Source organism: Musca domestica, unplaced genomic scaffold, assembly GCF_030504385.1.
Source record: "Musca domestica strain aabys unplaced genomic scaffold, Musca_domestica.polishedcontigs.V.1.1 129, whole genome shotgun sequence".
Classification (NCBI taxonomy): Eukaryota; Metazoa; Arthropoda; class Insecta; order Diptera; family Muscidae; genus Musca; species Musca domestica.
In genome coordinates this window covers 1265575-1280603 of record NW_026712171.1, presented here as the reverse complement: position 1 = coordinate 1280603, position 15029 = coordinate 1265575, and the positions used below count along the sequence as shown (strand labels likewise).

The 15029-nt window shown below is 36.2% G+C and overlaps 1 protein-coding gene across 2 annotated transcripts in view; it reads right to left on the bottom strand.

The window, feature by feature from the left end:
* Positions 1–15029, bottom strand: part of LOC105262348 (capon-like protein) — a 463665-nt gene that overhangs the window by 399189 nt on the left and 49447 nt on the right. For both annotated transcript variants that reach the window (XM_059118433.1, XM_059118432.1), the window contains exon 2: positions 4184–4984. In XM_059118433.1, the coding sequence (XP_058974416.1) occupies positions 4184–4285 (102 nt within the window). In that variant the 5' untranslated portion in view covers positions 4286–4984. The remainder of the gene's footprint in view (positions 1–4183; positions 4985–15029) is intronic.

Genomic DNA, 15029 nt, shown 5'->3' with positions numbered 1-15029 from the left:
CACATGTTCTAATATTTGACATCAATCTAATTAACCAAAAAATATAGGTAAAATTGTATTAGACTTTCCTAAAAAATGTCCAGGAACTTCGAAAAATATTTATGAAAAATTGACGCTGAATCTTTTATTGCAAACAGTAGTTAAAAAAAATAAATAAAAAGGGTTTAAAATGGCCATAACTCCTTAAATATAGAGTTTTCGGCGCTTTTAGCAATTATTTGTGATCACTTTCTTCGTCATGAATTATTACATATTTTAAAATGGCCATAACTCCTTAAATATTGAGTTTCGGCGCTTTTAGATTTCTAAAGTAATGTCCTTTTAAAATATTTATTAAAATTTAGAAAGTGCCTTCCGAAACTGCTTCAAAAACCAAATTACAAAACATCCTAACATTGTCCTCAGTGTACCATAAAATGCTATAATACTTTTATCCATAGGAACCACCCTACTATACCCAATTTGGTGTGTGCATGTTCGCCAACATATGATGGCATCCATGAAAATTACATCGAAATACATGCAAAGCTATTTTAGCTAAATTATGGCTCTTTATTTTGAAAACAAGTCAACAAGTTTGCCAGGTCATAGCCAAAATTTCATGCAAATATAAACCATGAACTTGACCAGAATAAACACACAGTCGCAATTTTTTGCAATTGCCTTCATAGAAATAATACATGAGCAACAACAAACAACAACAAGAACAAACAAACAACAATATGACTACATAATAAACTTCCACACAACAACAAAAAAATGCCAATAACGACTTTGGAGCAAAATGTGGCTAAAAGTTTTGAAAACAACAATGTTATGTTTTTTGTTGCTTTAAAGAAAAATTTTAGCTAATAGATTTTTTTTGCCCCTCTTCGCCTAACAAGGAAATGATGGCTTTTAGCACCTCTCCTACAAACGGTAAAATTTATGAAATATACTAAATCACATACAAAGGAAACAGATTTCATTATCTCGTAATACCTGTATCATATTTAGATATGATGCAAAAATAGCCAATATCGGAACACTTCTTCTGGTGAGATCTTTACAGAGAAAAAATTGTATTTATTATTAAATCACTGATTGTTAATGTCTAGACTCGCTAGACTTAGACTAGTCTACATAAAATTACTAAAATGGTGAATATTTCCAAAAAAAAAGGTAGTAGAATTCTCAAACATTTTTTACCGTTACGGACTAAAATTTTCATCTATTTAGGTCTTACCGACTAATTAATTTAGTTGCTAACTTGCCGACAAATTTCGAAATTGAAAACTAAAAACGGAGCTAAGTTCCGGGCCGGGCGAACTTTTAACAACATCTCATAATAACCGCTCAAAAAGGGCGTTATATGGGGGCTATACGAAGACATGGTCCTGCACATATAATTTTTTGTTATAGGCAGTAGTACCCATTACGAACTTTCTTTTTCTTCGTATTTATTTGAAAAAAAAAAAAATTTCGCCATAGGATGTAGTAACCATTACGAGCTTCACATATGAAATTTCAAACAATTCCGGTGAATATTGTCCCTAAAATTATCAAAATATCGAATATCGGGTGATATCGTTATATGGGGGCTACAGGAAGACGTGAATCTAAAAACGTAATTTATATAGCCAATCTTCGAACTTGACCTGCCTGCAGACAAAAGAGAGATCTGTGCAAAATTGTAGCTTCCTATCTTAATTTGTTTTGACTCTAGCGTGGTTACAACAGACGGGCAAACAGAGTTCGTTTGGAATGAGGAGTCACTGGTGGAGTGTAGCATAGATGTTCCAAAGGGTCTCAGGAAATACGAACCTGGTACGAAAAATACTTAGACCTATTTCGGTTGTCTCGGCAAGGTTGTGAAGTACAGGGTTGCCCATATTCGACGGACCCATGTTTTTTTTGGGCCCATTCCAATCGACGAGGCTTGTCCGAAGGCAACATTCTTTGCGTCAATTGAATTTTGTACGGGAACAAATGCAAATCAATGCGAATAATCCGTTGTAAAGTGAACCGAGCCATGCCCAACTGCTAAGAACGGTGTTTTTGGGATGTTCTTGGGGACCTCTCAACACTGGCTCGTACGGCAGCGATATTCTCGGCCGATCGCCTTGGTCGACTTTTATATGGCCTCTTCGGATTAGAAAGAGCTTTACCACTTTAGCACTTCTCACATTTTTTAATGTTTTAAAAGCACGTTGAGTTGTCACAACTGATTTCTTCTGTTGAATGTAAATTTCAACTGTTTCAGAGCGCTCGCGTGGCGTGTATTGGTTCATGGTAAAAATCTGATGGACTGACGCTTCAAACGCGGTATGTCATTAAGCGATGTGACATCTTTGTCAAAAGTTATGGCGTTGCCAGATGGGTCCGTCGAATATGGACAACCCTGTAGCAGTCGACTTAAAATTTTAGGAAACTTTTTCTCTATGTCGATACCAGTGAGTGCCAAAAAATACCATTTCAATTATTTGAAAACAATTTATTTAACTAAAAAAAAGTAAAAAAGCAGTAAGTTCGGCCGGGCCGAAATTTGAATACCCTCCACCATTTGGAACGCATTTGGAAATTTTCAAAAAAAAAATCCGCTTTGTATGTCATAACCCATTACCATATTCAAATTCGAAACTTGAAATAAACGGTGCATAATATAGCTAAAATCATCAAAATACCGTAAATAAGGAGGTACCGTTATATCGGAGCTACACGAAGACGTGGACCTGCATAGACAATTTTCTGTCACAGGCTGTAGCATCCATAACGAACTTCAAATACGACATCTCAAACAATTTCGGTGAGTATTGTACCTAAAATCGTCAAAATACCGAATACAGGGAGGTACTGATATATGGGGCCTATACGAAGGCCTGGACCTGCACAGATAATTTTCTGTCATAGGCTGTAGTATCCATTACGAACTCCACATACCAAATTTGAAACAATTCCGGTGAATAATGTCGCTAAAATCATCAAAATATCGAATATAGGGAGGTACCGTTTTATCGGAGCTACACGAAGACGTGGACCTGCATAGACAATTTTCTGTCACAGGCTGTAGCATCCATTACGAACTTCAAATACAACATCTCAAACAATTTTGCTGAGTATTGTACCTAAAATCGTCAAAATATCGAATATAGGGATGGGTCCTATACGAAGGCCTGAATCTGCACAGAAATTTTTCTGTCATAGGCTGTATCTTCCATTACGAACTTCAAATACCAAATTTTAAACAATTCCGGTGAATAATGTCGCTAAAATCATCCAAATACCGAATATCGGGAGGTAATGTTATGCGAGGGAAATATGAAAACGTGGACCTACATGACTCATTTACGAACTTAACCTGCCTACTGGCAAAATAAACATGTGTGCAAAATTTTAGCCGTCTATCTCAATTCGTTCGAAAGATAGCGTGATTACAACAGACACACAGACAGACAGACGGACACCACTAAATCGACTTAGAATTTTACGCTGATTAAGAATATATATACTTTGTTGGGTCTGACATGAGTATTTCGAGGAGTAACAAACGGAAAGACAAAGTTAATAAACCTTCCATAATATGGTGGAGGGTATAAAAACTTCAAAAATTTGAAATGTAGTCGAAATTGCCACTGAACAGCATTTAAATGTCTACAGACTAGTTTACACATAATGTTGGAGCCACATATTAAGTGAATTTTCCACTGTTATTTTCGGCATTTTCATAGAATACTTTTAGGCCCTACCCACAATTTTTATTTCAAAAATAAAGCCATTTTTAGAATTGTGAATTGAAAATGCTTAAAAGTATGCTATCAAACGCTGAATAATAACTTCACATGTGACTCTATCCGTAATATAATTTTCGAGATATTCTAAGGTAGTGTCAACTTGAATTTATGTATCAAAGATCGGCTCATGCGTCATAGCTTGTTTACATCCCTGCATTTTATAGGACATTCTTAAAAGGTTATGTGAGGTATATTTTTGAAGAGTTCCCAGATCAGAAATTAATTTTTTGAAACAAATACCGGTGTGTTTTCCACATATTTATAAAAAAATTCGCCTCAACTTCTCAAAAATATACAAATATCCAAAATATTCTTAAATATATACACATATGTATATAACATCACATAAAACATTTGTTTTCAATCCTAACTATATTCAAACATGTAAATATCGAAAAATAATATCAACTTACCTTAGCTTGAAATGTTATGCCATTGAAGAAGGCCTGTTCGGCATGCAATGGCACCCTCAAATCCTGATCGTCCTGCACCAAATCGTACGGTGTTGAAGGCATTTTTAAATAATTTAATATCACTGATTCCGACCACTTATAGTATCATGAAATTGTTTTCATTTTTTTCGTACTACGCGTATAGAGAGATTTTCGCAGATGCCATATGAGACCGGTGGACTTGCGACGAGAGCTCATATACAGGGCGGTTGGAGTGGTGGTGGTTGGTAGGCAGCAGTAAAGAAACGCACAGATAGCCACACACACACACACACACACACAAGAGATATGGGGTTTGGGTTGACGTTAACGAAAATGGACAGCAAATAGAACTTCGCACACTCTCTCTCTCTCAGCAATGAAACGGATATGTTTTATAAATTGCTTTCCTTCTTGATATGCTTTTTCTGTTTTTTGGGTGTTAAATAAATTCGTTTGTTGTTGTAGCTTATAAAACAATTTCCAATGGTTTCGTTTGTTTTTCTTCTTTTTTTTTTTTTTTTTTTTTTGTTTTTTTTTGATAATTTATTGATTTCTTATATTATTGGCTCGTTTCTTTTATTCTTGACCTCTAATTGAAATTCGGGTAACAGATGGCACTTCGTTGCTGCTTTCTTTCGTTTTTTTCCAAAAATTATTGTAATTGATTTTTTGCTTCAACGCTTTGTGAAGGCTTTTCAAATTTTTAGAATGTAATTATAATATTTTTCAGGGCTGACATTGACATTGGAAGCTTAGACCATGACAGACTTTGTTTTTTTACTGAAAAGAAAAATTAAAATATTATTAAATTTCATTTAACAATTCAGGACAGTAGCAGTATAAAATACAATTTTAATGCATACATTTATTAAAGAGAGCTGCTTAAAATAGAAATTTCGACCCTAAAATATATATCTGATCGCATGCAAAAAAAAAACGGATCTAAAACTGGACTACACATCACTTATAATGATGTTTCACTATATAAAGATCCTGATTCCAAGCAGGATGGACAAGTGGATCAAGATCAAACCGTTCGTATCTCACTGTCACAAAACCAAAATCGCCCTACATTAAAAAATTCAGGATTCTAGATATAAATGTCATTTCACAGCATTTAGTAATGGATACTACAGCCTGTAACGGAAAAATGTCTACGCAGATCCAGGTGTTCGTATAGCCTCCATATATCGGTACCTGCCTTTATTCGGTATTTTGATAATTTTAGCGACATTATACACTGAATTTGTTTCCAATTTCGAATTTGAAGTTCCTAATGGGCACAACAGTCTATGACAAAAAATTGTCTAAGCAGATACAGGTCTTCGGTATTATGATGTTTTTGCGACATTATTCACAGGAATTGCTTCAAGTTTCGTATTTGAATACTATAATGGCTATTACCTGTGCACATCCATGTTTTCGTATGGACCTCAATATAAAGGTAACTCCCTATATTATGTATTCTTAAGATTTTAACAGAATTGTTAGCGGATTTTTTTTATACCCTCAGGGATATGGTTAGAGAGGGAATATATCATTTGATACGGCCACAGCGTGCCTCATCGAAGAACCTTTGAACCAAATCCGATTCAGGACCTTTGGAGTCGATCTAGCAATGTCCGTCCGTCCTTCTTTCTGTCCGACTGGTGCGCACGATAACTCTCGAAGGGAGTATCCGATTTACTCCAAGCTTGGTACATCGTAATATTATTATCAAAATTAGATCAAGCTCGAAGATGGGCAATATTGGTTCACTCCTTCTGGTATGTCCCCACAAAAAGTCGAACTTTGCAAAGAAAATATTTTCCTGCACACAAAGAGAAAGGATGATCAGATTTTGCTTTAACTTTGCAAATCCAAATATTTGCATCAGTGCAAAAATGGACAATATCAGTCCGCTCCATCAAGTACCTCCCCCAACAGGGGTCAAAATTTTGTATAATCATAACTCTTATAAAATGAGATGTAAGAGCCTGATTGTCTTCAAAATGTACACATCTCAATATGTTTGTTATACCAAGGTCTGGCGTTAAAATGGAATATAGGGTGAGATAAAAAACTGCAACAAAGTCAAACCCCATAATTTTTACTTTTTTTAAAAAATTTTATCCAATAAAATAGCATCAAATTTTAGAATAAGTTTAGGTTTGTTCGAATTTGATACGAATTACCGTCACACGCTGCCCGAATGTTGCTCTGCCGTATTTTGGCCAATTCCCGGCGAAGCGCTTGCTTGAGGTGATCGACACTTTGGTATTTTTTAGTGCCAACCAAAATACTCCAGACACAATAGTCCAACGGATTGGTAGCCGGAGATTTTGGTGGCTATCATGCTCTGGAAATGAAGCGAGGAACATCATTTTGTAACCATTCTTTGGTGGTGCGTGCCAGGTGCGATGGTGCTGAGTCCTATTGGAATGTCCAAGGTCTGCGACCAAAATGTTTGCGTGCCCAAGGCTTTAATACACCCTCCAGAATATTTTTGGCGATAACATTCGGCATTTATTCTGATGCCACGGTCGATTAATATGAACAGAGAGCGACCATCGGCTATTATGGCGGCCCACACCATTACCATGGCCGGCGCTTGAATTCTGGTGGCCAACCGAAGGTGCAGATTTTCAGCTGACCCCTTTGGCAAGTAAACACGATCATTTTGTTTGTTTACAAACTGCTGGACAACGAACGTTTTCTCATCGGAGACCACCAAACCAAATTTGGCAGTTCACCACTTTCGGCCAAGCGAAGCAACTCTTTAGCTCTTTTGAGTCTATTTTCTTTCTGTTGGGGTGTAAGTTCTTGCACTTTTGTAAATTTCAATGGCTTTACCTCGAGCTCATTTTTCAATAATTGCCGAATGGAATATTGCGATATGTTTAGCTCATGAGCCATTTTTCGGCCACTGCTATTTCGATTTCGATCAAGTCGCTTCTTTAGTTTTCGAACCATTTCTGCTGATGTTGCTGTTTTCTTCCGTGCACTTCCTTGACGTCTGGCTACGCTACCAGTATCAGTATTACGAAACAAAAGATTTATTCACATTTAAATGGTGGAGTGCTCTAACGATAGCCAATTGTGGTTTTCCACCAAAAAAATTAAAAGAAATCACGCTTGAATTACACCACGAATAACTTTTTTTTCTGGAAAATCCTCACCAAAATGCTTTGGTACGCTTGTAAACAATATAATAAGCTGTCACTGGACTAATTTTAAAAAATATTTAAAATAATATTTCACACATCCTAATATTTTTATAAACCCAAGGTCTGGGATATATCGGACCAGTCCTTCTTGTACCTTTCCCACAAAGGCTCAAAAATTTGAATCCCCATGAAGCTCATAAAACGCGAAATTAACATCCGTTTCTATCTAGACTTGGTACAAGCTTTTGAAAAACAAAACGATCAAAGAAAGCGAAATAAGCATTCAACTCTCTTCAAATTGCAGACACACAAACATTTTTGCTAACGCAAGATCTGTTTTTTTTTTTAAATATTTTTATCTGTATTAGATGAAGTATGATGAAGTATGACCGCAATTCTTCGGTCGACTATATCTGGTACCTCATGCACATTTCAACACAATGCACAATTTTCTCAAAATTATCACAAATCTCATATAAAGTGAACGAAGTAACCAATGTTGTCCAAACCTGGCACGGCGAAATATTTATATCACATTGATTTAGATCCGATACGAAATGGACAATATTGGCCATTGCTTCGGAACCTACTCCATAGAGGGTCAACAATTTGAATAATCATAACACAAGTCCAAATATATTCAAATAATCGAACATTGGCTGAGGGTATACATCTGTCGGCAAAACCGGCTAATACTTTTTAACTAGTTTTAAGTACTTTTTGTACACATGTAGTTAAGTTTGGTACATTTATCCTACACCCCATCAGCGACCCTCAATTTAAATTTCACAATTTAAGCTCACTACCTACCTTACTATATAGATACCAGATTTAATACCATTTAGTAGTTTTCGTACATTTGTAGGACATATTTCCAAAACAACCCAAAAATATCAAACATACACACTAGCAATGATCAATAAGACTTGTTGTCGCATGTTTCAAGGGTTATAATTAATCAAAATCTTGACCCCGTGTGAGAGAGTTATCAGAAGGGGGCCGATAAATTCCATATTCATATCAGGTTGCGAAAAATATTACGATTAACCAAGTTTGAAAAGAATCGCTGGTTTGTTTCCCATTTTTTTCCGCTTTGTGGGGAAGGTACCAGAAGAAGTTATCCGATACATTCCATCTACACATCAGATCTTGTATTAGTGGAAATATTGGGATTTATGTAATTGAAGAGAATCGGATAATCCATTCGCATTTTAGAATTGTTTTTTTTTTATTCACGGACACCGCTAGATCGATTCTAAATGTTCTGAAACGGATTGGGTCCAAACAGACCAAGGGTCCAAAACCGTTACTTTGATGAGGCACATTTTGGCTATATCAAATTTAATATACCCTCTGTAGCCATATAGGACTGCCTGAGCGTATAAAAAACCTCGGAATTGACGTCATCATTTATATGAAATTTGCAGAAACAAAATTGGTTCACGCATTCCAGGGGACATCAATTTCTAACACAATGCAACTGATTTGTATATGCATAGATATTCTGAGACAACATGAATTTACTCAAACTACTTGGTTAGGCATTGACTGAAAATTAGTTAATTTTTTCTTCCTTACAATTCAAATGCGGATTAAAAAATTAGCCAAAAGTTTGAATCTACTTCGCAACACTCTTAAACAATAATGTCAATGTTATACTTTTATAAACCTGTAAATTCAATTCAATTTCAATTCTAAAATTATTACGTTTTTTTTCTGTAATAAAAATTTAATGATTGTTTTTAATCACACAAATCAGTACAAATCACTGCACTTCCGTCATGAATAAAGTTCAAAGTTATTCTGGACAATTAATTGACCCATAAAGCAATTTTTAACAAATTACCGGAACAAATAATAAAAAAGGGACAATTAAATCAATTTGTTGTCGGCTACATACACACATTTATCTATTAAACAATTCACAATGGAACATAACAAACAAACAAAAACAATGCATTTTAATAGAATTGACAATTTAAGCTACTCCCAACGGCTCAATGATTCATCGAAATACAAAAAAAAAAAAGAAAAAAAATAAACGAGTCATCACTAAAAACACTACGACACAGCCAAAAGCACTAACACACACTCATGTTCAAAATGGAATAATGCCTCTTAGTTCGATTTGAATTTCAAAACAACAGCAATGCCGAAACAAAAAACGAAATGCCGCAAAATCTCGATGAAAATAGACAAATGTCAATTTCCAATGAAATATGATAATATTGGAAAATGTGACTCATGAATTTTGATTATTTGAATTTTAAATTTCAAAACAAAAAAAGTTATTGACATTCAATATCGAATGCCGAAGATGACTGTAAAACAAAGTTCAAGATTGTAGGAAATTTATATTCATTGATAATTGAATCAGGAAAGGATTGAGGAAAATGTGAGAATTGAATATTGTAAGAGTTGAATATTGAATAGCGATACCCCCAGGGGATCCAACCAACCATGACGAAAACATAATAACTTGCCTTCTTTGAATCAGAAGAACGATATTACAGTCGATTGAAATGATACTTAACAGAGCCCTGCTAAGTAGTTAAGAGCGCTCTAGTGAGGATTTGTATACTCTCTACCTTAAAATCGAGGGCTTCAGTACAGACACTCTTTTAAGTGGCAATAACACGCATAAAATCTGACATTCGTTTCCAATTTTCTTTATTATACCCTCATCCATATGGCTAGAGAGGGCATACAGGGTGAGATGAAAAAATGCAATGAACTTCAGACTGCTGTCATTTCTAAGCCACTCGTCCGACAGTTGTTTCAAATTATTCCAGTAACAGCTCATTATATTCTTTACAAGCGTACAAAAGCATTTTGGTGAGAATTTTCCAGAAAAAAAGTTATTCGTGATGGAATTCAAGGGTGATAGTGTGATTTCTTTATATTTGGCTGAAAGACGACAAGTGGCTATCGTTAGAGCACTCCAGCATTTAAATGTGAATAAATCTTTTGTGTCCCGTACCATAGCACGATACCGTGATACTGGTAGCGTAGCCCGACGTCAAGGAAGTGGACGGACGAAAACAGCAACATCAGCAGAAATGGTTCGAAGAGTAAATAAGCGACTTGATCGAAACCCGCGTCGCAGTGGCCGAAAAATGGCTCGTGAGCTGAACAGATCCCAATATTCCATTCGGCAAATATTGAAAAATGAGTTCGAGGTAAAGCCATTGAAATTCCAAAAAGTGCAAAAACTTACACCGCAACAGAAAGAAAATAGACTCAAAAGAGCTACAGATTTGCTTCGCTTGGTCGAAAGTGGTGAACTGCCAAATTTGGTTTTCTCCGATGGGAAAACAATCTTTCTCCAGCAGTTTGTAAACAAACAAAAGGATCGTGTTTATTTGCCAAAGAGGTCAGCTGAAAGTGTGAACCTTCGGTTGGCCACCAGAACTCAAGCGCCAGCCATGGTGATGGTGTGGGCTGCCATAACATCCGATGATCGCTCTCCGCTAGTATTAATCGACCGTGGCATCAGAATAAATGCCGAATTTTATCGCGAAAATATTCTGGAGGTGTATTAAAGCCTTGGGCACGCAAACATTTTGGCCGCAGACCTTGGACATTCCAACAGGACTCAGCATCTCCGTATACCAATCCTTTGGACTATTGTGTCTGGAGTATTTTGGAAAACAAGGTTGGCACTAAAACATACCAAAGTGTCGATCATCTCAAGCAAGCGCTTCGCCAAGAATGGTCCAAAATACCGCAGAACAACATTCGGGCAGCGTGTGACAGTTTCATTGGCCGTTTGAAGGCCATAATTCGTGCCAAAGGTGACCAATTCGAACAAATCTAAACTTATTCTAAAATTTGATGCTATTTCCGGCATTTTTTGCTTTCATTCAAACATTCAAAAAAAATCATCGAATAACGAGACCTATGTTCTAAGGACTCTTTTGGACCCAATCCGTTTCAAGACACTTGGAATCGATCAAGCGGGGTCCATCCGCCCGTCTATCTGGCTGGCTAGTGCGCACGATAACTATCGAAGGCAGTATCCGATTTGGTCTAAACTTGGTACATCGTAATATTATTATTAAACTTAGAGAGAGATCCTTCTGGTACCTCCCGCACAAGAGGTCGCAATTTTCAAAAATAAGTATTTTACTGCACAAAAAGAGAAGGGATGATCCGATTTTGCTCCCACTTTGCAAATCCTAATATTTCCATCAGTGCTAGGTCAAAAGCAAAAATGGGCAGAATCGGTCCATTCCATCAAGTACCTATCCTACAAATGGTCAAAATTTTGAATAATTATAACTCTAATAAAATGTGATGTAAGGGTTCGATTGTCTTCAAATTACACACATTACAATATTTTTATTAACCTAAGGTCTGGTGTGAAGATGGGATATATTGGTTCACTGCTTCTGGTACCTCGCTCACAAAATATCCATGAAACTCATAAAACGCGAAATTAACATCCAATTCTATTCAGACATGGAACCTCGCGATATTTCCATATACACAAGATCTGTTGTAAATATGGTAGAGATCGAACCATTCCTTCTGGTACCTCCCCCACAAAGGATCAAAGTTTTGAATAACCAAAACGATTACAAAATCCGAAATAATCAATCGGTTCTCTTCATATTGCACGCATCGCATTATTTCTACTAACACAAGATCTGCTGTGAAGATCGTTCCACTCCTTGCTGGTACCTCCCCCACAAAGGGTCAAAATGTTGAATATCCTTGGAGGTCATAAAACGCGAAATTAACATCCGAATCAACATAAAATTAATTTTGGGCCAATCTTTCACACCAAACAATTACCCTTGAAATGCCACAAATAAACAGTGCATGACACCACAGCATAATTAGATATGAGTTTAAATGTCAATTTATATCTGTATATTAACCTTGAGCTAATCAGATGTATCGTACATCCAATCTGCTCTCTTTACACGACATCCATTTCCCATTTTCCACTTTGTTTTTTCTCTCTTCTATTTTTCTTTTCTTTCCGAAATCGCTGCAAGCATTGTGGAGATAAACATCCAACTTTCTGTGACCCTGACCGTGTGTGACCTTAGATCTGGCGCAACATTTGCAACAACAAGTCAAAGAAAATGTAAGGCAGAAGAAGAAAAAAACAAACTTGTCATTTACGTTTGTGACATTTGGCCGAACGTAACAAACAAAAGTCGAAACCAAAAACAAAAAACAATTTCTATTTTCTCCCTGAACTTTAGCTGGCAGTGCGTACTCGTATCTGCATGCAAAATGTATAAAAATAGCTATGTAAGAGTAGCAGTTTGCAATTAGAGGGCAAGGTAATTGGTTTCGGTTTATCTGAAATTGAATTAATAGTTTTTGACATTTACAAATGCCACGAAATGGGAATCATCTATGGGTAAGCTAATAAGGCCGCTCAAAAGTATTTTTTACATATATACATACATAAAAAGTAATGAGATAACTGACTGACTGACCTAGAATAAATGTCCAGACGAAGGGACCTAAGCTAGAATCTTGAAATTTTGCACCAGGCTCAGTTTTGGTGTGCAGGCGAGATAAAGATGTGTTTTTCGAAATCCTTACGAAATATACTAAAAATGTAATACTTAGTATTGGTCAAACGGAATGAGCTAGAATAGGATGAACGCAGGATAGATATACCAAAGGGTTTTTGGAAAATTGAACTTTATGGTTACGAAAAGTTCCAGCACCGTACTAAACTTCTAAACTGCTACCATTTAGCATTGTGTGAACAGATAGAGCTAAACACTTGCAATTTAGTATGCGAATCAGGGTAGGAAAGTAAGTTTTACATATGAAGGTGGTCTTAGAAATGGGTACTAAGTGGTCAAACTGTACTAAATGGTACCAAATTTGGAACAGTTTGGTATAGGGTGAACGTATGAAGCTGACCTTTTGAAATTTTTTTTGGGGTCCCTGTTGGTGGTAGGTTTGTGATTTTGAAAATGTGTACTTCAAGTGCACGAAAAGTACTAAATCGTACTATATTTGGTACAATTTGGTATTGGGTGAACAGATAGTATTTGAAATCTGAAATTTAGGCCTGGACAAATGTGTAACCTGGACATATGGAGGTGATTTCGGAAACATGTACTATAATTGCACGAAGAGTACTAAATGGTACTAAACTTGGTATTGGGTGAAGGGATAGAATTGGAATCCCCAAATTTAATATTAAGTTCCCTCTTGGCATCTGGAATTGAGACGTGTAGTTGATTTGGAAATATGTACTATAACTGTACGAAAAGTACTAAATTTGTTATTGCGTGAAGGTATAGGGCTGGAATCCTCAAATTTGATATTGAGGTCTCTGTTGGTATCTGGGATTGAGATATGCAGAGGGTTTCGGAAATGTGTGATAAAATTAGATATGGAGGCATTGTTTTAAAAAGGTGTACTATAGTTATACGAAAAGTACTAAATAGTACTAAATTTGAAATTGGGTGAAGGAATATAGCTGAAATGCTCAAATTTGATATTGTTTTTGTTGTTGGAATTTTGAATTGAGATATATAGGTGGTTTCAGTAATGTATACTATAATTGTTCGAAAAGTACTAAATGCTACTAAATTTTGTACTGGATTAAGGAATAGCGCTGATACTTGACGTTTGATATTGATGTCACTGGTGTCACCGGTGTCTGTGGTGAAGACATGTATGTGGTTTTGGAAATGTGTACTCTAATTGTACGAAAAGTATTTAATAGTACGAAAGTTGGTACTTGGTGAAGGGAAAGGGCTGGAATCCTCAAATTTGATATTGAGGTCTCTGTTGATTTCGGGATTTGAGGTATGGAAGTGATTTTGGAAATATGTACTATAATTGTTCGAAAAGTACTAGATAGATAGAAACTTGAAAAAAGTCGGTAAGTTATGTGGCTAAAATCATCAAAATACCGAATATCGGGAGGTACCGTTATATAGGGACTATACGAAGCCGTGGACCTGCACAAACAATTTTCTGTCTTAGGCTGTAGTATTCATTACGAACTTCAAATACCAAATTTGAAACAATTCCGGTGAATAATGTCGCTAAAATCATCCAAATACCGAATATCGGGAGGTACCGTTATATGGAGGCTATACGAAGACGTGGACCTGCACAAACAATTTTCTGTCTTAGGCTGTAGTATTCATTAAGAACTTCAAATACCAAATTTGAAACAATTCCGGTGAATAATGTCGCTACAATCCTCAAAATACGGAATATCGGGAGGTACCGTTATATAGGGGCTATACGAAGACGTGGACCTGCACAGACAATTTTTTGTCTTAGGCTGTAGTATCCATTTCGAACTTCAAATACCAAATTTGAAACATTTCCGATGAATATTGTCGCTAAAATCATCAAAATACCGAATATCGGAAGGTACCGTTATATGGGGGCTATACGAAGACGTGGACCTGCACATACAATTTTCTGTCATAGGCTGTAGTATTCATTACAAACGTCAAATTCCAAATTTGAAACATTTCCGATGAATATTGTCGCTAAAATCATCAAAATACCGAATATCGGGAGGTACCGTTATATAGGGGTTATACGAAGACGTGGACCCGCACAGACAATCTCCTGTCATAGGCTGTAGTATTTATTACGAACTTCAAATACCAAATTTGAAACAATTCCGGTGAATAATGTCGCTAAAATCATCAAAATACCGAATATCGGGAGGT